At 46.3% G+C, this 24,284-nt stretch overlaps 1 protein-coding gene across 5 annotated transcripts in view; it reads right to left on the bottom strand.

Annotated features, from left to right (window-relative positions):
- The window catches only part of kank1a (KN motif and ankyrin repeat domains 1a), a 48,713-nt gene that overhangs the window by 17,166 nt on the left and 7,263 nt on the right, over positions 1 to 24,284 (bottom strand). For 2 of the 5 annotated variants that reach the window (XM_040003636.1, XM_040003637.1), the window contains exon 2: positions 4,483 to 4,612. The exons of 1 other annotated variant lie outside the window; for it this stretch is intronic. In XM_040003636.1, the coding sequence (XP_039859570.1) occupies positions 4,483 to 4,519 (37 nt within the window). In that variant the 5' untranslated portion in view covers positions 4,520 to 4,612. Of the gene's footprint in view, positions 1 to 4,482; positions 4,613 to 6,728; positions 7,008 to 24,284 lie in introns of those variants that run through there. 2 more of the 5 variants (XM_040003638.1, XM_040003639.1) reach the window with 2 other exon arrangements.

The following is a 24,284-nucleotide window of genomic DNA, read 5'->3' as shown; positions in this document are numbered from 1 at the left end:
TTCATACCAAAGTTTTGCGCTTTTCCTTATGAGGACTTGAATTCGGTCCCCACAACATGAGTAACACACAGACACACACGGAGCCTGGTATTTCCTGGCTCTGCCCGTGAGCCTAATTACTCCCAAGAAAAATAGAGCCAACGTTTGATCAACGCTGCAGCAGTTCAACACAACAAAGGCAAGACGCGTCCGTCCTCATCTGAACCCAGAACAAGACAAAAACACAAAGAGTCCATTAAAGCTGCACATTAGCTGCACGCAGGCCGGTCCGCTCGACTGTGGGCTTCTTCCAGGAACTCGCGGGGTCGCGCCAGACGCAGCTGCCAAATTCAACAACCCAGCGCTGTACATGATGATGCAGACCGAGGGAAATGTTTGGGCTTCCTCTGCAAACACTGAGGCACTTTGAAAAAATGTGCCCCCTCTCTGGATTTTCTCATAGATGGTCAAGAAAAACATCAACGACAGTGTGCGGGCTGCTTCAAGTCAACCGACACGTAAATGTGATGATCCAGTTTCAGTTTGTACGGGTACGAGACGGTCGGAGTTAACGGGTTTGTGTTTTTGTTAAATACTTCTCCAGATATATTCAGTAACATGTTTTCGCTGAGGCACAGATGTGTTTACTACACACATCTGTGCCTCAGTGTTTACTGGTTTAGTGAGTTAAACATACCAGCGTTTCTTAATTAGCTGGTGGGACCATCGGTTTGGGTGTAAACTTATGAATGTCACAGTTTAACGTCATGGTTACATTTTATTTTTAATTCAACTTTAGGAAACTTTGTAATCTATGAGAGAAAATCCCAACAATCAAACGATCCTCTGAGCAGAACACGGGAAGAGCTGAAAGGAAGAACTCCCTTTTAACAGGAAGTGCCATCAAACGGAACGAGGCTCCGGAAGGCTCGGCACAGCCACCTCCTTGGACCTCCTCCTTTGAAAGAGGAGTGAAAGAAGCCATCTATGTCTACTGTGAATGACCATCTTTGAACAGAGGGCGGGGCTTACGACACCAACTGTCTGCCATCTATGATCCAGTTTTGAGATCCTTTCCCTTAACGCCCACTCACATCCTGGGCCATCTGACCCCAGTAAATCAGACGATAGGGTGGGGTTGGGTTTCACAATGATCAATTTCACAAGGTTTCACCTGAAACCCTGGCTGATTGTGACCCACACCCGTATTAACACCTCGGCTCGTGTGATTACGTAGAGGATCAATAGGGGGTCCATGACCCTCACAGGGACGCTCCCACAGGGCTTAAATCTGGGACTCTCCACCATTTGACCTTAGAACTGAAGAAGCTTCTCGGATGAAACGTCTTCAGGGAAACTTGAAGTCCAGACGCTTTTCTTTCCAAGCTCCTTCGACTACGATGACCTGGATGACTGAGAACCTTCAGTCGCCTCCTTGGTGCTCGTGTACATTTCATAAAACTACTGAAACACCATTTTCAGCAGGAGACTCATTGAAGTGTACGTAATAATTTGGCTGATCTAGTGTGGCTGGTTTCTCACTTCTTGGTGCAAAAGAGTAACAAATGTATGCGACTGCCTTTGCTTCTGGAGCTGCAGTCACAGCAAACCTTTAAAGGAAACAAAAGTGTGACAGATGAACCTGCCATCATAACTTGGAAATGAGATAAATTCATATGAAACTCTGCACATTAAACAGGATTCTGCTCATTAAGATTTAGGACTGGATTTGTGTCTTTTAAAGATACGAGGGAAGCTTCCTGACTGCAAACGCATTAACTGATGCAACTTATGAGTGAGAGGAATCTGAATCACTGCACTGTGCTGCTTGACTGTGGAGGCGCATGCAGATGACAACAATGAAGTGATTAATGCTCAGAGAGACACGACCACACTTGGCACATCGGTGCTGTTGTGTAAAGACAGTACGGGTCTGGAGCAGCCAGCTCCAGAGAGAGAAACAAACAACAGTTACAAAGACGCAGCGTCCCGCCCCCTCCGGCTCACATCATTATCAACTCGAAGCTCTTACACAAACAGGAAAGTGACTGAAAGCTACCATGGGGGAGGTTTAAAAGGGCAGCTGGGTCCATTACTGCTACTGAAACAAAATCACTTCTGTGGGTTTACAGGAGCTGCAGGGAGTGGCCTCACTGGCCTGATGGCCACCGCGGCGTCACCGTGCCGACCGGTGCCACTGAAGACCAGTCAGACCCATAATGGTCTGCTCCGAGAGACAACCCGGGGCTGGACCAGGATCGGAGTTTCAGGAGTAACACTTCACACTGCCCGATGTCAGCTTTGTGCAGAATATAAAATGATCACATCCTGAGTGTTTTCACTCCCCACTGGTCTAAAATAAATAAATAAATAAATAAATCAGGCCAACATTTTTGAGGAGAAGTATTTTAAGATTGTGGGATCAGTCCTGCAAACAGTGCTGGAGTCGCATTAAAGTCTGCTGAGGTTTTGTTTGGAAGAAATGTGCTTAATGGTTTGTTGCTCAATGCGCTGAGGCGTCCCACATCTGGCATTTATTCCAATCTGAGAGAAGCTTCATTCTCGAGCTTCAGATATGTAAGATGCATGCAGCACTCCAGTTTAAATATTACGCTGTTCAATGACTTTGGCTACAATTCTTCAAACAGTTGAAAACATGCAGCTTTTCAACTGTTTGTTTTGTGTTTTGGTTTTGTAGATTTTTGCAAGTCTGCACTTTCACCTGCTCTGATAGCTCAGACTCCCCCCTTCACACTGTAGCTGCTTTAGTTCAGCTCGAGCCAAGATGATAAGACAGGCTGAAAACAGGAAGTCTGGTGAGGAACAACAAATCCTTCTCAAAATTCAACAAGTGCAACATTTTCCAAGTATCAGTTGTAATTTTTTACCATGATTGAGCAGCCCTGGATCACGGATCGACATTCTTCCCAAAGCACATCACCCACCTCTACAATAAAAGGTTAAATATCACCATCTGCTCTGCATTCTTTCACCGCGTCTGCCTGCTGACCACCAACACGACAGAGAGGCTATTTGTACGACGAGGGGTTCAGCGGTCTGCGGGTTCCTCGGTACATACTTATTGTCGAAGTGGCCACTGAAGCTCAGACTTTATCATGTTGAGAAACACAAGCAGAGTGGAGTGTGGTGATGGCAGACTGACACTCAGGACGGCGCTCCTGAAGCATCCGACCTGCATGCTGCACATTCCAGCAGGGATTTGGAAGCAAGAAGCTTCACGCTCTCCCGTTAGTCTACACAGGAATGAGAGCGCACACGTGTGTGTGTGTGTGTGTGTGTGTGTGTGTGTGTGTGTGTGTGTGTGTGTGTGTGTGTGTGTGTGTTCACACTGAAGTGCCAAAATTCTCTCTCCGTCAGAACTCTTTGCCCTTTGTGCTTCAGATATCACTGAATCTGGTTCGAGCCAAGATTATGATTATTCATTAAAAATATACTGTGGAATAAGGTTGGGCGATTTATTTATTTGTCCACGAGTAAGTTTGCTAATAATGATGAGCTAATAGAAGCAGTCAACAGGAAAAAATAAAACAAATAATAGCGCTGTTTTAACAGCACCCTCTTTCAGAAGCTGGTGATAGCCTAGCATACTCAGCTGGATGGTGGACACGTGCACGCTCGCCTCATTGGGGGTGACCGTGGCTCAGGGGGTTGGGAATTGCATCTGCAACCGGAAGGTCGCCGGTTCGATCCCTGGGCTCTGTCCTGGTCGTTGTGTCCTTGGGCAAGACACTTTACCCTACTTGCCTACTGGTGTTGGCCAGAGGGGCCGATGGCGCGATATGGCAGCCTCGCTTCTGTCAGTCTGCCCCAGGGCAGCTGTGGCTACAACTGTAGCTGCCTCCACCAGTGTGTGAATGTGAGAGTGACTGAATAGTGGAATTGTAAAGCGCTTTGGGTGTCTAGAAAAGCGCTATATAAATCCAATCCATTATTATTATCATGTTCTTCCTGACGTCATACAGAGCCAAAAGTAAAGAAAAATAAAAACAAACTTTTGATCATAGGGACCCTCTGCTGATATGTTGAAACACCCACCACAGTGCATGTGAGCTCACACTTATTCACACAGCTGTTAGAGGCTGTTCAGTGTTTGAATACAAATTTGCACAAACAGCGTGTGAAGATGTTAAACTCTTGTCTTGAGGTCTGAAAAGTTACTGGATGACTCGACTAAAATTACTTCTTGCAACTCATGGTGTTTGTGTCTAAAGAGCCGGAGCCAAGACCTTAAATATACCAGCATGACTTAAGCTTGAAACTGGACCCCTAATCCCACTTCAGTCCCATTGTACCCCTGCCCACCACAGCCCAGAGAGCACATCTTAGTCACGGAGGCAGCCTGTAACCTTTAGACATGCAGGGACGCATTTACCCAGCGTCTCCCTCAAACTGCTCTGCAATGAAATAAGGTCAAAGACATCCCTGCAAGAATGAGACTGACACACACACACACACACACACACACACACACACACACGTTACCTGGGCCATTGCCGTTCACGTGCACGGTTTGAGCCATGGGTGCAGCTGCGTGCTCTCAGTCCAACAACAAGACTCAGTGCCGTCATGCAACTGCCATGCAGCAAGTCCAGACTACCATGCAACCTGCAACCTGAGACAGAACACAAAGGAATTCCGTTAGTGACGCACACAGGTGAGCAACAATTAGTGAGAAACAACACAAGGCAACCTTTCAAAGATTAAAAAGTGTCAGTAAAGGAGGTCACTTTGTCCCAGCGGTCAGACTTCAACACCTGGTTCCTTTTTAAAGTTCACATGAGAACAGAGCGCTGGCTTTCTGACCTTCAGTGTAACTTGAAATATGTGAAGTGTGAGTGCACGTATTTGACCTTTTGTTACGCTGAAGCGTGTCTTTATGGGAGCTGAAGCCCGGCCGGCCTCCGCTCCTTCACAGGTGTGTTTGCATCCTGACATTTCGAAGCACCGAGGTCCTGTGTGCAGTCGCCTGCTCATCATCAATGGACACATTATGAGCAACAAAACAAAAGAGCCGTTGTCATCTTATAAGAAGCTGCAAATATAAGACGAAAACTGGAGTCAGTAGGCCGGGGGGGGGGCACAGATGTAGACGAGGTTCGATACAGCTGAAACCTTTGACCTTTACACTGAACACGTGACTCTGACAGCTAGAGATCAAGAGCTCAGCCCCGCAGTGGTCACAGAGTCGAGGACAATCTAAGACTTTTACAATATACTCGGTCTTACTCGATTATCAGGGTCAGTGAGGCCGCATACCTCAGGAACAGGGGTGGGAACTCCAGGCCTCAAGGGCCGGTGTCCTGCAGGTTTTAGATCTCACCCTGGGTCAACACACCTGAATCAAATGATGAGTTCATTACCAGGCCTCTGGAGAACGTTTATACTGGAGCTAACGGCGCTGAACAAACCAGGACCGAGCTGAGACCTCCAGCAAACACCCGAAACATTTCTGGCGCGAACACTGGCGCCACCGGGCCCTCTGACCACCACCAGTAGGCAACGGGTGAAGTGTCTTGCCCAAGGACACAACGACCGAGACTGTCCAAGCCGGGGCTCGAACCGGCAACCTTCCGATTACAAGATTAACTCCCAACTCTTGAGCCACGATCGGCCCAGTTTAACGTAACGATGCATATTTAAGTGTTACAAACAAAGTATTTAAACACATCTACCCAACAGCTGCACCTGCTGTGACGACATGCAGCCGACTGCCACAAAATGCGTCTGAGGAACATGTGAAAGGTCACTTTGTCAGTCAGCTGCATCATAAGTAAATCATTGTTTAGAGTGTGCAGCCAAATAAAGCAGCGCCGTAGTGTCATCAGGCCGGAGCCTCTAAGTCCTGACCGTCCATCACCCCGGGGAGTTATTATAGTCGCGATACAGAGACGAAGGATTGAGAGCAGCCTTTGCAGAGCACACAGACCCTTCCAACACCCAAATAGACTGCAGGCATGTTTGTTCTCCTCCCTCACACTTAAAACTGGCTCCAGCATGTCACACAAAAAGAAATGTGTGGAAGAAATGGCCACTAACATTTAGAGATGCATCGATACGACGTCTGGATATCGCTCGGATCCTGTCGCACAAAGAGCTGGTGTCTGGGTCTGATCTGCTCAGCTCCGTGCTCGGCTTTCGGGTCATTGGGTGAAATAAAAAATAATATACAATCAATCTGCTGTTTTAGGACACGAAAGAAATTCTTGGATAGAAAAGTCAGAAAGCCATGGACCAAATAAATCAGAGGTGGGGAACTCCAGGAGAGACGAGCATAAAAGGTGAAGCTGTTATTTTATTGGTCAGTTGATCCTCAGGCTCTCCACAGACAGGCTAACGAGCTCCTAGCAGAGCTGCTCCTTCACACCATGAAAGGGATGCTAGGATTACTCGTCATGGCAGACCTGGGTGCTCCTCTGCTAGAGAGCAAGAAAAGGTGTTTGTGGAGGAGGTCAGACTATCGAGCTGTGGGCGGCTGGCCCATTTAAAACATTATGATTACAATGGATGAGCCTGAGCCTGCTAACACCTACTAATGCGACTCAAAGGACAAACACTGATGAACTGAAACTTGAGACAACAGGTAACGAACACAAAGCAAAGGTTTCATGCAGCTGCTCTCCAGCAGCATGAAGCTCAGTAAGCATTTCAACACATACACACAACTTCTGTTTGCCAAGACCATGCAAATTATTCTAACTGAAGGGAAAATGAATAATATACAGACTGACCAAAGATCTCCCACATGTCCTGTTCCATGAGCCGCCAGAACACAAACCTGCAGGAAGTAGCAGGAGAGAAGGAGGCGGAGTCTATTTACTGTTCAGCTTTGCACCACCACTGTGGGAGAAGCCATCGATCCTGGAGTCAGAGCATCAGCCTGCTTTTAATGCACTACAGGCCTTAAAGCGGTCACAGGTCGCTTTTATGAAACTGTTTCCAGGAGAAAATATAAAATAAAGACGCACCAATTTAAAAATCAGCGAGTACTGACTGACATCAATATATCTGCAAATTTGATCCGTTAATGTTTTCCTGAGTAAAGACACTGTGATAAAGAGACTTACAGGAATAAATAATAAAAGCGAAACAATAACTCTGCAGGAATGAACAGAATTATGACCTGATAATTCATAAAATAGCAATAAAACTGAAAATAAAAACATTTATTTTAAAGGATTATTTCTGACATCATTCATAATAAATCAGAAGTTTAATCAATTAACAACATAACCTATAAAAATAAACAGTAATCCAAATAATCCAAACATGATATACTGAGGTAAATACTGAAGTTATGCAAACATTTAGTGTTGCTGAGAGAAAAAAGGAAAGTCTTTATAAACTGAGGCCCTCTTCTTAAGTCTGTATAAACAGATATTTAACCAAAGAATTTCTTTAAAGAGATTTTATTCCTCTTCCAATTTGAATTTTTCCATGTTTTGCAAAAGCCTTTAACATAAAACCTGCTCATCCTTTTTTTAAATGAGCGACACGAAGCCTCCTGTGAGGTTTTTAAGGTCTAGTCTGCACATTCCTGCAGTTAATGATCGACATAAACTCAGCCTCTGACATTTTCATGATTACGTGGTTACAGAGTTTCCACCCACACTTCAGTGCGAGCTTTAAAAAATAAACCAGAATCTGTGTTTGTGCAGCTTCGCACAGGGTGAAGCTGCAGGTGGAGGCCTGAGAGCTGACCCAGAGTCACACCAACCACAAACAGGAGTTCTCACACACACAAACACTTCAGATAGATTAACAATAACCCAAACCACAACAGTGACACCTCCCATCATAATAATGAAGCTGCTTACCTGCAACTCTCATTCTAACTTCCTGCCCCTTGACGCAGGTACAAACAGAGCGAGCAGCCCTCAGACACGAGCCTGCACCGAGCAGCCCTCAGAGAGAGAGCTACGTTTCACGGCTAAGATTAGACGACTTCCTCAGATGACAGCCAAACGATCCGAGTCCTATAAGAGGAAACAGGACTTTAAGGCCGTTTGGGTGGAACGACCCCTCCGCTGGGCCTCCAGGTGAAGCGCGTAGTCGGCCGGCGTGGGTAAACACCCTCCGCCCTTCAGCTGAAGCGCAGCTAATGAGCCAGGCAGCTGAACACAATGGAAAACCTTTCAGATGGCTGCACATCAACCAGCACGGCAGCGTTTCTGAAGGCTCAGCTGCTGAAGGTGAAGACAGAAGGGCGAACAACAGAAAGCAGCGCCGTGGATGGGCCTCAGAATCGGGGCTGATGTGGGACAGCAGAGGGTCAAAGGTCAAGCTAAGCAAGAACCCGTCACATTTCTGCCCACGGTCAACAGAAAACTGATTTAACGTATTTGGAAGTAATCAGTGAAGAAAGAAATAATTCAGCTGAACTCATCTTAACCACACATTTCATCATAACATCAGACCACACAGGATAAAAACACTCCACAGAAGCACCCACTCAGGATCAGACCTCAGTGGCTGAAAACATACCCACTTCAAATAAACGCGATTACCTGCTGGCCACATTCCCCCAGCCAATGCCCTCTGAGGTAACCAGTTTCCATGACTACTGCATGCAAAGGCAGGATATTCAGCGAGCTGATCATATATGACAAAAGATAAAATAAAGAAATATAAAAAAAGTGATCAACATGGCATGCATTACCACGTCTAACGTGTCAGGTTCCAACCCCGCCCCCCGTTCAGGTAAAACTGCTCTGTCATTAGTAACAGACTGAAGGTCTCAGGGATCCAGTGTTACCAGTTATTATAGTTTTAAGTGATCATATAAAAAACTTCTCCCACTTACAGTAAAGGCAGCAGAGTAATAAGCAGCTGTGAAATCGTGACCTGTGCGCTCTAAGGCAGAGCGTCTGCGTGCGGTCAAACTAAAAACGAAGCCCATGTTTGTCAATAAAATCTTGACTTCTGCTTCATAAACTCCACATTCTATTTTTAATCTCCGACATCCTTCAGCTTTAAGAGGAGCCACTTTAAATGTACTCAGAGCCTTTCCTGTGAATCAAAGCTTCCCATTTAAACAGAGCCTCACTCACCGCGCTGACCAGAGCAGATCCACGGCTGATCTCAGGAGCTTCAAACTCCTCGAGCAGGAAACTTTTGAGCGCCGACGCAAACCGGAACAACCCGTTCGGTTCCTTCTCAGCTGTTAAATAATTTTCAAACGTGCACGCACAGCTCTGAGCAGCGGCAGGCGTGACTCCTCTCCACCTGGAGGTGCGTTTGACAGACACACAGCTACATTATTTACCGTGACAGACACCTGACGAGCTACGCAAACAGACGCACGAGCCTTCAAACAGCATCCCGTGGCGGGCTCGAGTCAGTACACAGGCTGAGCTCTTTAAGTACTCGAGTACAAACAGCCAAGAGAAAGGTGAACGAGCCCAAGAGCACTTCAGCAGAAGCAGGTACAGGTAGAAATGAGCTCTGTGTTTCAGTGCAACAAAACTAAAACGTCCACTCAAAACTGTGCCTGGGTCCACCAGCTTCCCCTTCTCTGCGCACAAAAGTAATCCGATTACATCAACACAAAGCTGTTTAAGAGCTGAACCAAAACAACGAGTTTCTAAATGTTCTGTAAATGAGTATGAAGTTTATCTTTAAATATTACTTGACTTCACCGAGTTCCCCTCTTAGTGAAGTGAAGCTACACCAAGCGACAAACAAAATGTAAGAAAACACTTTGTTTGGATTGTCAGTCAAACAGGAAGCAGCGTCTATTTAAGATCCCAGGAAATCTAATGAAGCACGTTTGTTACTGAAGGAAATCCCAACGTGGAGGACGACTTTCATCTAAGGATAACATTTTGTCCTTTATTCCTGGCGATGGCGTGGATGGGAACGACATGTTTTAGTCTTGTTTTTGTTTCCATTTATTTCAGGAACGACAGAAAAAGGTCAGTGAACAGTTTCTTCATCACAGTTTTCAAACACGCGGCTTTTTCATGTGCAAAAATACAACATGTGACATTATCAATAAAATGTTGAATACCTACATGTTTCATTAATTTCATAATAATGGAACTTTAAATGTTATTTTACTGAACAAGAGTTTTTATCACACACACGTTTTAAACGTCAGCCTCTCAAATGTGGCTTTAAAGCACAGACGTGCAAACAATGATTCTTCCTAACAGTGACGTCAGGCTCACGGTGATGCCCGCCGTTATTGTCAGAACATTCACGCGTGCATCACATCGACACACACATAAAGAAGTTCGAGCTGACAGGATGTGGTGCCACAGTTCACATTTTCCACTGCAGTAAAACAAAGACTCGAGGCTTTTTTGTGTGGACAGTAAACAGAAGGAGAAGTTACCAGAGGGCCGTTAGGCTGCAGACCCGCTGCGCTGAATATTCAGCAGAGCTGTTTTTCCCCTAATAAAAGCAGAGGCTGCAGCTTTAATGGAGGGAAAAAGCCTCAAGAGGAACCGGATGTTTTCATTCAGATAATCAGGAAAAGCTCAGCAGCGTAACAGAGCGGCTGCACGTGGAGCATCGAGTCCACCTCGTTTTATTTTTTCATGTCCGTAAGAATTCAAACGTAGAGGAAAGTTAAACTGAAGGAAACGGCGTGCTCCTGTGCTGCAGCGCTAACGTGTGCACGAGCGCAAATGTGACTAATTGCAGAACAAGCAGTAGCTGCTTGTCAGCTCAGCTCTGCATCTGGGCCTCATTAGGAAATGCCTTTGAAGCTTTGAGGGGAAGCTGCTGTGCCGACCGTGGAGAAGAGCCGGGCCAGGCGAGGAGGACGGACGCGCCGACGAGCTCCACAGTTTGGCAGCTGCAGAGCTGGTTCTGTTCAACTGTTCACTTCACTTTGACGGAGCCTGCCGAGTTTGACTCTGGAGAGCCTGTGATAAAGCCTCTCAATTATTCCACCAGGGAGGGAGGACCCGGAAGAACCAGAGGATTGTGTCCCCTACTTAGCATTTTTAAAGAGAAGTCACATGGGCAGAGGTGGGAAGAGAAAAGCAAAGACTTCCCATCTTCAGGGAAGCTCAGGAATCTTTTCCAGCAGCTGATTAAGATCAGAAGAAGTTCATGAAACAGAATCATTAGAGGCTAAGAGTGCCAGGCTGTGGCATCAATGCTGAGGCTCAATAAGTCAGGCTGGTACACGTGAGCTCAACATACGATCAATTACTCATTGAAAGGATAAAGACGGGCTTGTGTTTTTGCTTTTCTATAGACGTCTCTTATGGTGACGATCTTTGGAGAACAAACTCTTTGGACCTCAGTGATAAACAGCAGCGAGGCTGATGTTGCTGCTCTTAAACATCCATGAGTGTAAACGTACTGGCGCTCCCAGCTGACGAGCTCCAAAGACCACACGATAAACACAACGACGTTTAACAGACGCAAAGTTCAGCAGCTTCTTTAAAAGACGTGGAAATGCGCACACAGACACACACACACACACACACACACACACAGATCCAGAGGTCCAGGCTTCATTCAGGCGTCTGATGCAAATATGAGCAGAGATAAGGTCTCCGTCAAACAAACAAAGAGTGCAACACAGCAAAAGACAGTGAAAGCAGCCATGTTGCTTCATCAAACGCTGACCTATTTGCAGTGGGGCTGCTGCCTCGCTCCTTTAGGGGGCGCCACAGTGGCTCATCTCCCTCCATCTCGCCATGCTCCCTGCAGCATCCTGTCACACAAACCCTCTGTATGACCTTTAATCTTCTTTTCCTCCAGCCTGTCCAGTAGATCCACTCTCTCCTCCGCACGTGTTCAAACCAGCTCAGCCTCGCCTCTCTACGATTGGTCCTTTCCCACTAATGTGCCTCTAACTTAGTATTGCTTCAGAGGAAAAAGAGGCGTTCACAGAGCATCGCTTCATGCTGCTTTCTTTGTAAATGCTGCAGCCTGTATTCTTTACAGAGAACCTCAGTGATCACCTGTCACTACTGTGTCTGGTTAGGGGCTGAGGTCAGACAAACCCAACACACTTTAACTTACCCTGCAAACACTGTGAGGTCAGCCGATGAGCCGACCTGCAGAGACTCCTGCTCCTGTATAATCACACATGGAGTTATTTTTGGCGCAGACGCTTTCAACTCCCTGCTATTGTTCCTCCGAGGCAGCCGCGAGCCTCGTGCTCGCAGATAAACACAGTGTTGGCGAACGACGAGCATTTCCTCCACTGAGACTGGAATTATAGAAATCAAAGACAATTATACATACTGGCCCTGTCATTACGCTCCCAGCCATCGCTCGCTTTATCTCGTTCATAAAAATCTGAGCAGCGTGCACGTGGAAGTCGGCCCGGTCATTTCAGAAGAATCAGTATCTGAGCACAAACTGGAACCAGGACTTCAGATCACAGCACATCTGTGTCACACCTGCAGATCTAAATCCAGCTCGTTTTGAAATCCGCACCATACCGCACGCGCTTCGAATTCCAGCATCAGCTGTTCGGATGCTTTGAAATTTGGGAAAGGTATCGGCAGGAGTGAAAATGTTGTGAGACGAGGCAGTCGCTGGTTCACTTCTTCCAGACGTTAACCTGCACTTATCAGACAGACAGCACTGCATTTTAAAACCACAGTGTGCCTGCTCGGTTTAAATTAGTGCCTCCAACCTTTCATTCATACTCGTTTTTGAAGTGTACTTGCATATCAAGAGTTCTGTGTACGTTTCACCACAAAAGGAGTGTAGCTGCGCTTATAACCGAAGCGTTTAAACAGAGCGTAATAGGCCATCCTAAAAATATGCAGATCTATTCTAGTTACAGTCTCAGTGCAGGCTGTTTGTGCTCCATGCTGCATCAATCCTTCCTTTAGTCTGTTCAGTTATATTGTGTTTAAACTCAGCGCTCAAGTGGCCAAGCACCGTGTAAACATTCAGCCTTTAACAGGCCACCCCCACCGCACCGACGCTCCGCGTTCACGTCTGAGGTTTTAGTTCAAATGTTAATGAAAACCAACATCTGTGTGCGGTGCATGTACAGGTCAGAGGAATATGACCGAAAACTGACATTTAGCTTGTAACACATGCAAACATGGCATTGGTGCCACACAGTAAATATGTACTGTAGTTTAGCTAGCGCCTAATAAGGGTAACATCGTGTGGCAGCTCCTAAATATTGTGTTAAATGTCCTCTTCACAGCCATTAACAATGCAGCTTGTTGGGGTCTTGAGCTTTTTTCCTATCATTGCACCTTTGAGTGCACACAGATGCCTTTAGCCCCCCAGCGTGGCTCCTCGTCATACCCTCCAAGAGAGCCAAGAGAGGACGACATGGTGCAGAAGCGTCTTTGATTGCTGTCCCTTTATTTTAGGAATCGACTTTATCTGCTTCAGCCATTTATCTCGACAGCTGCTCTCCAGAGGTTCAGAGTCCCTACAAAGGAATTCGGTGCAAGACCATCGAATGCACACAAACAGCAGACCCTGCAGGTCTGTCAGGGTCCCTCCTCCTCCTTCTTACAGCTCTGAACAAATAAAGAAATTAGACCTTGAGGGCTACAAAATGAAGAATAAGCTCACAGCTGAGTGAATTTGGTGTTTATTACACTGGCATATGCTTTCTGTCTGCCAGGACGGAGAAACTTCAGCTCTGCTCTGATTTATTCCTCCAAGTTTTACTTCCTCGCCTGCAGCCAAAGAGCCAATCAGCTGCTTTAAACATGCCAAAGTTGCCAGGCTCTAAACTGTCCGTCCTTCAGCTTATTTGAGTTAATAATTTGTTTGCAGTGAGAAAAACATTTAGCTGCACCAGTAACTGTTTTTGGATGAACTACTGAGTGAGTTAAAAAAGGTCATTTTCAGCCTCAAGGAATCAGCAAAACACCCGTTTACACCTCTGTCTCGCTCGCCGCTCCTCCAGCACCGAACAATAAAGAGGGAAAAGAAGACTTTACTGCAGACGCCGTGGTACGCCATTAATCAGCCTGTTCGCCTCACTGCCGTCCTGAGCACAGATTTAAGAGGTCACCCAGTCTTTGCACTCACACGAAGCCTTCCTGCTGACAACACTGCCCCCTGCAGGAACAAGACTCAGCTCCAGGTTACTGCTGAAAGATGTGAAACATAAAAACCAAAACGCCACAGATCAACACATCCGTCTCTTTCTGCGCTCTAAGAGTTAAAACTGTGAGCTGCTTTTACAGAAGACGCCGTCTCCCCGGATCACTGTGTCCACTCTGGTTTTCTCTTTATCCCCCCCCCCACAGGTCCTCCTCTGTCTGGCCTGCTCTTGACCAAGGACAGGCTGGAGCCGCTTATTTGTTCAGCTCTTGAGTGGAGTCACTAAGGCGGAGTGGAGCTATGGGCCGGTGAACACCGCCCATCACTCGCAGCCGGTGGAGGCACCAAGTTACTTTTAAATTACATGCTTTGCACAGAGGTTGTTCTCCATCTAATGGAGTTCACATCTATGACTAGAACAACAAACATGACTGATTTTACTGAAGCTAAAGTTTCCTGCAGAGCAGTGAGTCGGAACAGTTTACTTTGAAACTCATCCTTCAGTTCAAACTGGTTTTATTGGGCCATCGTGATTCAGCACACAGATCACTGGGTTTGTTCTCGTGTTACCCAACAGCGAAACCACATGAATGAGCCTTAATTACAAGGCGTGTTATGCACTCACCTTTACTTTGAAACTCGTCGATCACCTTTAATTTAATTCAATAAAACAAAGAGTCAGCCAACCACAACGTAAACTCCAAACATGTGAGAGGTGCAACGAATCAGAACAAAGACAAACGTCAGCCTTCCGGCTTCTCTACAAACACTAAAGTTTTGGTACGAGCCGCGTGGACACCTTCACAGCTCACACGTCTGTGTTTGCTCTAAACACGCCACAGCGCTCAGATGCAACCTCCAGAGAGAGAGGCGGTCCCTCCCACAGCTTTCACTCATGTTGTCAGCTCGCTCAAAGACGCATTGTGGGAGAAATTCCGACTTAAGTGCTCCCGTGTTTGCTTTTGTGCCAAGCGAGCCCACTCTGACGACCTTTTGGAGACGGACCAATGAGATGCAGCGCTGCCTCCTGCGCTGCCCTTCTCCTCCGACAGCTGCCGAACAATGAACGACAAGCTAATTAAAGTGATCACAACATGTGGTGGAGCGAAGAAGCCAAGAGGCGCCAAAACGAGAGGGTAAAATAAAACCATGAGCTTCTTTTAAAGAAACAAAGCCTCCACGTATTTTTCTGCAGTTTGTGTTACCTGAACAGAAACGATCTCAGGAATATTTTTGGAGGCTGTAATTATTAATAAACTACTTTTCCCTCCTTTTCAGCGAGCTCCAAACACTTGAGCCGGTGGGCCAATTATGGCGTTAATGAGTCCCACTGAGCCGGATCACAGCCAGGGGAAGGCGGAGGAGAGCTGCAGCTGTGGAGCATTGTAACGTACAGAGATGCAGGTCAGCGTCCTCCCTGACCCACAGTAATAAGAGATATCACTGTCACACATGCATGTAAGCTAATGAGCTGCAGCTACTGCTGAAAGCTGATTTTGCATGTCGATGAGGCAGGCTGAGTTCACACCTGTTTTTGGATGTTGGCCCCTTTGAAGCCCAGAACTACATGCTGTAGAGTGTTTCAAGTTGCTATATATTAATTATATCATAAATTTTAATATTATGGACTTAATGCATACATATTAACTACATAAACTGCAATAAAGTGCACTAAACTACAAAACAAAATTAAAAATGGTTTGTTTTTGTTGCATATTTCTACTTACAGAAATTTAAGAGGCATCTCCCTCAAAACTGTAGATGCGAAACAGTTTCCAACCACGCGCGGCCGCGCCGATGGGCTTAAAACAAGAACTGGACCATCTGCATTAAATACAAGTTGAGTTTTTTCCCAGAACTGGAAAAGAACAAAGCGAGCACAGACGAGAAGCGCTCGCAGGTCCTTTAGGTTCGAGGATGCGGACGGTCATTTTTATTGACAGTCTAAACTCGTTGGTTTTTCCCAACATTAAACAGATAAAAACGTGATTTTCTCAGAACCGAGTAAAACCAGCAGGTGATGTGTGAGCATCACTTACTGACACTTATAATAATCAAAATATATTAACATGCTTTATTCAGTATAACCTTAAAATAAGAACCTGAGTCCATAAACTCTTTTGTGCAATTCAAGGTGTTGCCCCCTGGTGGCCATTAGAGCAACGCAGTTTAAGTCATGTTCCTGGTTAGAATGGGGACAAGGACCCGCCCCTGGGGGCTGGAAAGGCTCAGAGGACTCATCCACTGGACTTTCCCACCTTCAGTTGTCTTATGGAGTCTGTTTGTGCAGGGTTTAGGGGCGCTAATACACTCTTTCACAGCGTAAAGTTCGTGTTACAAAAATACACAAGCTTCATATCTCCACAGATACGAGGCCCACATGCTCCAGACGACTGCTGCATTATCAGAAAAGTGTAGGTTTACGGATCATGCAGCATGGAAGAGAAAATAAACTCTTATCGGCACACTTGCTGATGGGCATGCACTGGTGTGTTTACAGGCGCCGCTTCTTATTGGTGGAAACCTTAAAGAAATCTGCACAGCTAACACACATTTGTGGAAACTGCTCAGAGTTTCTAAAGCGGCACTAAGAATGCAGCTGCTTGTTCTTCAGAAAACACATGAAAGAAAGTGCGCAGGCTGTGGAGATAAAAGCAAGACCGGGTTCAGGGTCACGAGCAACACACCCACACCCACAGCCTGGTATCTTTCACTTATTCTCCCCGTCAGTCTGTTTCACATTCCTTTTTTAAGCCGACCTACATCTCTGAATAAAACTTTGTCTCAAATAAAATGGACCTATTCAACTCTTCCTGTGTACATTTAGGTCATTTTGTGTTCAGGCACAGAAGCCCACCAACCTGCATTTCAATCCTGTTTATGAGGGGCAGCCAATCAGAAGAAACCCTGATGCCCCGCGTAACAGAAATAAGGTTTATTTGGAGTATTTTGAACTCTGAATCATGCAAAGCTACTCTGAGTTTAGCAATTCCAGTATGTAACTAGAAATTAGCATAACACACCTTAAATAATTACAGTACTTTAACAGCTGCAGTCCCATCCCACGCACTGCTTAGAAGCACAACAGCAGCTCTGCTGCACTTCACTGTATCGTCAAACCACCACAAAGCTGTTACAACGCAGGCTGTGTGTTTATGCGGGTTGCTTTCAGAATCAATCAGGACTCCCTGAAGAGGCAGTTTTATCTCTGGGGGCTGCAGTCCCAGCTGTGCCGCGGCCCAGGTCCCGGGAACAAAAGACACCTGCCAGATTCAGGCTTTCAAGCACAAGGGGAGCATGAAACCGCCTCCACACGATAAAGTGTTTTCCACTGAACACTCGGCTACTGAAAGCAGCTGGCCGTTCAGTTTGATAGAAATCTCATCATGACCGAGACGTAACAGAAAGCAGCGAATCACTGTGCAAACAACAAGCACGCAGGTTTTAACAAGCAGCCAAAGTTACAGCCGAAAACTCCTGAAAACAAGCGTCTGTTTTCATTTTCCCCTCACAACAAAACAGCCTTACTGTCAGGAAGTATGAAACAGCCTCACAAGCACCAGTTATGAAGCAGCATCAGACCTGCTGCTGCTCGTTTGTGGACTTTGCCTGTTGATAATTATCTATTGTAACTATGACTCCAGGAATCAGCCTTTGGGCAGAAGGTTAGCTGCCCACACATCCTGAGTTCTCTGCAGTCCCACCTCGGACAGAACACATGGAATTTGTTAACGGTACATGGACTGGTTCTTGTATAGCGCTTTTCTACTCTGAGCACTCAAAGCTTTACACAACTTGTACATCCTCCCATTTGCAGAGGTCACACACCGGTGGATGCATCAGAGAGCTACATGGGGTTAGTATCCTTGAGCAGGATAGGGAACGAATCAGCAACCTTCCGGTTAGTAGGCGACCTGCTCCACCTCCACCAGCAACTCAAAGATCATTTAATGGCCTAAAAACTGCCTTCACACTTCTTCTGATATTTCGACAGATTATCGATCCAGTCTGGAGAAGCTGGAACGGATACTGGAGACAAAGTGCTGATTTAAGCAAGGTGGAGCGCCAGCAAGGGAGCCAGCAAGGTGGAGCGCCAGCAGCAAGGTGGAGCGCCAGCAGCAAGGTGGAGCGCCAGCAGCAAGGTGGAGCGCCAGCAGCATGTGTGAGGTGGACTAGCTTGACTGTAAATAACAGTACGCAGTAGAGTTGCACTGAGCCTAGAAGACCAGTACAAATAAATCAAATGAATACGTTTTAAGTCCTATTATCACATCTCACCATCATCACCGTATTAATCGTATTAATAAACCCCAGGTTCTTAACTCTCAGTCGGTTAACCACTCTGCAGCTCATACCTGGTCAGAGAGCAGTGAGTCAGTTAATGTGAGTAAACTCTGTTCTTGAGTTATTACAGATCCTGTAGTTCAGCTTCTAAATAAAAGCCTCAATTTAAATGTAATGTAGAATATATTAATGTCCATCTGCTGAGCGTGTCCGCCCCAGCTGGTCCCGACGCTGGCTGCCTTTGTGCGCTCTTAGCTGGCCTCATTGTTTGTCATGGAGAGGTTAATGTGGTGACATCAGTGCTAGCCCTGATTAACTGGCTTTAGCGTCATTTGTCATCGGGGATATCGAGCATGCCATCTCGGGGGCTGGCCGTTATCCCTACTCTGTTACTGGGACGACAAAGCAGCCTAAATACAGCGATTAAGAGTTTATTCTGGCTCCCAACTGAGGGGTCGTCTGGAGAAAAGACTCCTCATTTATATGATCACAGCAACGAGAACGTTTAGTAACAAGGAAGGTGATCGAGGCTCCCAAATCCTGCATTTAGTCCTCGTTAATTCAGTGTTCCCTCTAAAGCTTTTCAATGACACGAAGTGTTTGCCAAGAAGAAAGAGGAACTCAAGGATGGACTTGAGAAAAGAAAGAAGACAAGAGAGGAAAGGAGGGAGGGGGGAGGCAGGGAGAGAGGATTAATCCCATTAGCTAAATGATTTGTTCCACTGAGGGAGGGGGAGGAAAGTACAGGGAGAGAAGGGGGGGTGTTTTGGGAGGGATGACAGTAATGACCAGGCACTAACCTCTCCCGTTTTCCCCGTTAGCATCAACAGCGCTTGAAGCCGTCCACACGTCACTTGACGCCCTAATCTGAAAGTCTAATTTGTTCCCAAGAGGGGAAGCAGAAAAGGAACCACCAAATAAAAGTGGGGGACACGCCAAATTCAAACAAAACCATGACCCACAAAAGATAAAACCTCCCAAACAAGCCTTAAAAAGTCTCATTATCTGCTTCGAGAACAAGTTTACACAATTTAAATTTAACATATACGATTAACAAGCGTAAAGCAGAGCGTTAAGATCAGAGCCAGAAAAAGGAATCAGTGAGAGGTGCAACCTCCAACCCTGACAGCACGGCTCGTTACAGCAAACCTCAGCAGCTTCAGGAAGTCGTTAAACACCAAATGGGTGTCTGGCTCAGCGAGACGCCGCTCCAGGTGAAGACAGACGAGACGTCTGCAGAGGACATCATCAGCGATGTTTAACCAACGAAAACCGCTCCGAGTCGGAAAACTTTCACATTTATTTTGCAGCTAGTAAATCACGCACATCTCTAAACATTCATAACATGAATTCGGGGCTAAGACTAAGCTCTGGACATTTAATGCAGATGTAAATTCATCTGCACGGTCGGGCTCGCGTCGGATTCCCAGCCATCGCTGGGTGGAGGAAGTGGGAATAACTGTGGGACTAACTAATGACTTCCGTGTTATCCTTTTCATTATCTTGGCCTCGCAGGGTCGCAGGCTATGAAAACAGTAGCATGCCTTCATAGGTATAATGCAACACATTGTATTGTGTTGGCAGTGGAGGGCTGAGGGGGCGAGGCGGGGCGGTCTTCCCAGCGGGAGTCATCCCGGTCAACAATAGCAGCAGCATTCCTCTGGAAACACTGTGGCATTGTGGAGGGCGTCTGTTCGCTGGGAGGATCGCCACTTCCACCAAAACAAAGGGATGAACTCATTCTGGGAATGTTTTGTGTCACCTTTAGGAATGACAGAGTAACTTTTGCTGTCCGGCTTTTCCTACCTGTGAACAGTCATATTTGCTAAACTGACAGCGTGTTTTGACAGCGATGAGTCAAATTCCCACACTCGTCAATCCGTCCAAGAATGACTGCCCGAATATTTCATCTCAGCTTCAAGCATCCGTTTTGTTTCTGGCTTGCTGAACTTTGCTGCACATTTACACTGCAGACATACTCAGTGGTAGATCTGTGTTTGTCTTATCAGAGATAGAAATGCTGCTGTAAGTACACGATACTGTATGACAGATGTAGGGTTTACATCACTGCGCTGAATCCTCGCTGCAGTGCATTTATTGCATTTACACCTGTGCACCAGTGACTCTGCATTTCTCTGCAGACTGATGAGACAACCTGAGCTCTTCCTGTTCCAGTTAAACACAGGAAGCAGAGAAGACTTCAGACCTGACAGCCTGTAGGTGCATCACAGATCAGCCTCACACTTAGAGATGGGGGATTTTCTCATCATGAGCCCTGAAAACAGGACTACAAACAAACATGCAGCAGCCATCTTTAACGTCTGAACTAACGTCTGGTCCTGAACTAAAATGCAAATCTGGTCTGGTTGCTGTTGAAGTAGCCAAAGTAACAGGAAGCTGTTTCCTCAGGAGATTATTGTCCTGCTGGGATGAATCTCCTCATAACTCCAGCTGGGTGTCCAACCTTATTCTGACTTTTAACAGAACAGAGTTCATTATGAATTATAACATAAGCTTCTCTAAAACAGAGGCCAGAAGGTACAGCTCATGAGCAAATATTGACTCGAATGTTGGCCTGTGCTCTTCTATTATTTCAGCTTCACTGGAGGGCAAGAACAATGTGGGAGCAGTCTGGTGGCAGATGTCACTGAATATGCAAAAGACAGGAAGGAAGAGCAGATGCATCGACCAGTAACAGCAGATAAAACCGATACTGGTGGAAATCTGTGGCCAAAGCCTAACAGGAAACAAAACTCGGCCCGTTTCTGTTTAAAATGAGCTCAGTGGAAAAGTGATCGCCACGCTGCAACTCTAAAGTGGCTCTATCAAATAAACCCATTAAGCAGAGTTGTCATTATCAGACCATTAAGCTGAGACGCCACAAACACACTCTGCGCCTTCAAGAACCAAACTCGAAGCAAACAGACCTGCAAAAATAAAACTGGACAAACAAATTGATCAATTTGGAGGATTAACATTAACTACTGTAGCTAAAGTCTACTGCATTCATCTATCCGATTCCTGTGGCAGCAGGCTGCATCTGAAGCATCCCATGACGTTCCCAAGCCAGATGACCCTCTGCACAACCCCGAGAACTCCAGTGGGTTCTGGGTGTCACCTCTGAGTATTCCCACAAAAACCTCCAAGAGAAGCATCCAAGAACCACCTCAGCTGACTCCTTGGGACATATTAGAGCAGCAGCTGCTTCAGTCATCTGCGCTCTTCACCCGAGCTCCAACGCTGGACCGAGCCACCCAACACAAGATGGGGGGGGATGTGTTGGCACGGACAGAGGCTCCTGGCAGGGTCTCCCAGGACACAGACTAAAAGCATGTATTTACAAACTACAACGTGGGTCATGATATGGACTCTGGATAACTTGTATGGAAGTAAAAACCAGGGCCTGTAGAGCCAGTGCAGGGAGGGGAGCTTGCAGGCATGTGTCTGGTGCTCAGGCTTGAATTCACTGAGCTTGGCCATGCATAGCCAGAACAACGAGGATCCTCTAGCTCGAGGGCTGACCGCTCCCAGGGACAGCCATTATGGTCAGGAGTATTGTGGGTCGGGCAGCAGGCCTGTGTGTGACCCTCAGCACTGCACTGGGGTCTGGATGTGTTTAAAGAACAACAAAACCAAGGTAATCGTACAGAACTTGGGAGAAAACAAAACAAAGTCAGATCTGCCCGATCTTCACGTGCTAACCTCGAGCTGCTGCTGCTAACACGCACCAGCTGTTTAAAAAGTGCAGTAAAGACACAAACTGTCCATAACAATTAAAAAGTACAATAAAAACAAACAAAGTGATTTTAGAGCAGCAACAGAAAACTGTTCTCCGCTTCCTTCATCACAACAGCAGCGCTGCCATCAGCCAGCGCGCTGAAACAACAACCTGCTCTCTGCTTTGAATAAGCAAAGCAGCTCCACTTGACTGTGGGCGTGGGTCACTGGCACGTGACATCTTACGAGCCCCCCCATCCAGGACTAATGGTTACTGTGCACGACTACCAAAGTACAATATTTACAGTACGATAAGACAGATGTTCACGACTGCAGCTTTTGAATACGAGCTTACGGTTGCTTCTCCCAACAAAGACGATGTTAATCGAGCGAGACCATTTTCAACAACGACAAGATCAGAGATTTATGCACAACATAACCCAATTACTGCTTTGCTAACACCTTAAACCAACAAAGCCGCGTCCTGATGGGTAATTTTCCTTTCCCACAGCGTTACCGTCTGAGCCGTGTGATTAGAACAAATAAAACTAATTACACAACGCGCAGCATCCAACGTCAGCGAGAATTACTTCTGTTTACTCAGACAACAAGCCCATCAATGGATTTCAAACATGTCCTTAATGAAGAACATTCACATCTGTGAGCTTGTTCCATCTAAACGATCTGTGGCCCCACACACCACACGAGCCTGAGGATGCAGGTGTGCAGCAGCAGGTGTGCAGCAGTCTGTAGATTGATGAGTAAAGCTTGTGCATGTCTGTTCCTGCCTAACAGACGATTAATTTTCTCTAAATGGTTTATAAAACCCAAAGAATTAAAAGGAGCTGAAATTTTACATCATTCCTAATAAGAACTGAATCTGAGATGATCACGTAGGAGGTTTCTGATGGACCTGCATCCACTCCCATCTTCACGCGTCATACATCCTTCTCAGCTGCTGCAGTGTGGATTTGAAGTATGCAGGACCTTTAATGCTCTCCACTACAGGGGAACGAGGACTGGTATCGCCATGGTGATGTGCCCGTCACTTTGTGGAGGCTGAAACCTGAGAGGATGCCAGGCCATTAGCAAGCCTACGTCACCCCACCACAGCGATGAGGACACACACAGCCAAACGCTGTAAACCGGTCGCTATAGTAACACCATTTCAAAGTTCATCACTATCAAATTTATCATCGATACTCGTCCCCACTTCAAAGTTTAGGTGTGGGAGCGCAGCCTCATATGAAAACGTGCCCATGTGTGCTGACAGGAACATTAACCAGCCCAGATAAGATCAACGGTGCCAGCAGGGAGTCCATCTCCACTGTAAACAAAGCCCAGCTGACCGCAACAGGAAATGGTTTACTGCTGAAGTTTAACAGTGAAACGCCCGACCTCCTTCAGGACGGTGTTTATACACCAAATCAGAGGCATGTAACCACAGACGGCTTTCATGAAGAGAGGTGTTTCTATATTCACGGAGCTTCGTCACCTGCCTGTGGAAAGTTCCTGAAACTGATGCAACGACCTCTACGACAATTTGTTACCACAGCTTGAAAGAGTTCACTGTACCGGAGGTGCTCCTCGCACTTACGCGCATCGCTGTCGATTTGCAGGTTTGCACAAATGGCTGCCATCTGTGTTACAAACTGCCACAATTTGTGACGCTGCAAAAAAATTCCCAAATGTCCGGCTGATTACTTCCACAAGGATGCAAAGCATACAAAGAGTTTCCTGCCTTTCCTGCAGCTTGCAATTACAGTAGATCTGATAAAGTGACCTGATACAGGCCAAGAGGACAGCTGCTGTGCAGGGTCTGTGTGGGGGATCGTAACCCACATCTTTGCCTGTTCTTAAACTGCATGAAGCTCCACAGACTGTCGGCCGTGCTCTACACATCACATTTAAATGAGACAAATGAATGCTACAGTTTCCCTCCATACAGGTACAGGCTGCGTCTTTCACTTTCTCACCTGAACTCCTTTTAATGCTTTTCTGCATTTGGTCCTCAAGTACTCGTTGCCAAGTTTAGGCAAGACGGAGACGTGGCAGAGAGGCAACCAGCTCTCTCCTCATGAAGGATTTTTCCAGAGAAACCAGGAGGATTAAACGTTGAGGATTTTGGCCCACAGATAAACAGATGCACTGGTTAATCACCATCAGCTCAGTGCTGGTGTACAGCCGTTTTTAATTATTAAACTAAACATAATGGGGTAGTAGGGAAACCTTGCCACTGCATGCTACAGCCATACAGCCCAGTGTGCAGCACATGTAGCTGACTACACCTC

Source organism: Simochromis diagramma, unplaced genomic scaffold, assembly GCF_900408965.1.
Source record: "Simochromis diagramma unplaced genomic scaffold, fSimDia1.1 OVJJ01000583.1, whole genome shotgun sequence".
NCBI lineage: Eukaryota > Metazoa > Chordata > Actinopteri > Cichliformes > Cichlidae > Simochromis > Simochromis diagramma.
The sequence above is the reverse complement of the archived record's forward strand: the minus strand, read 5'-3'. Positions and strand labels throughout refer to the sequence as shown.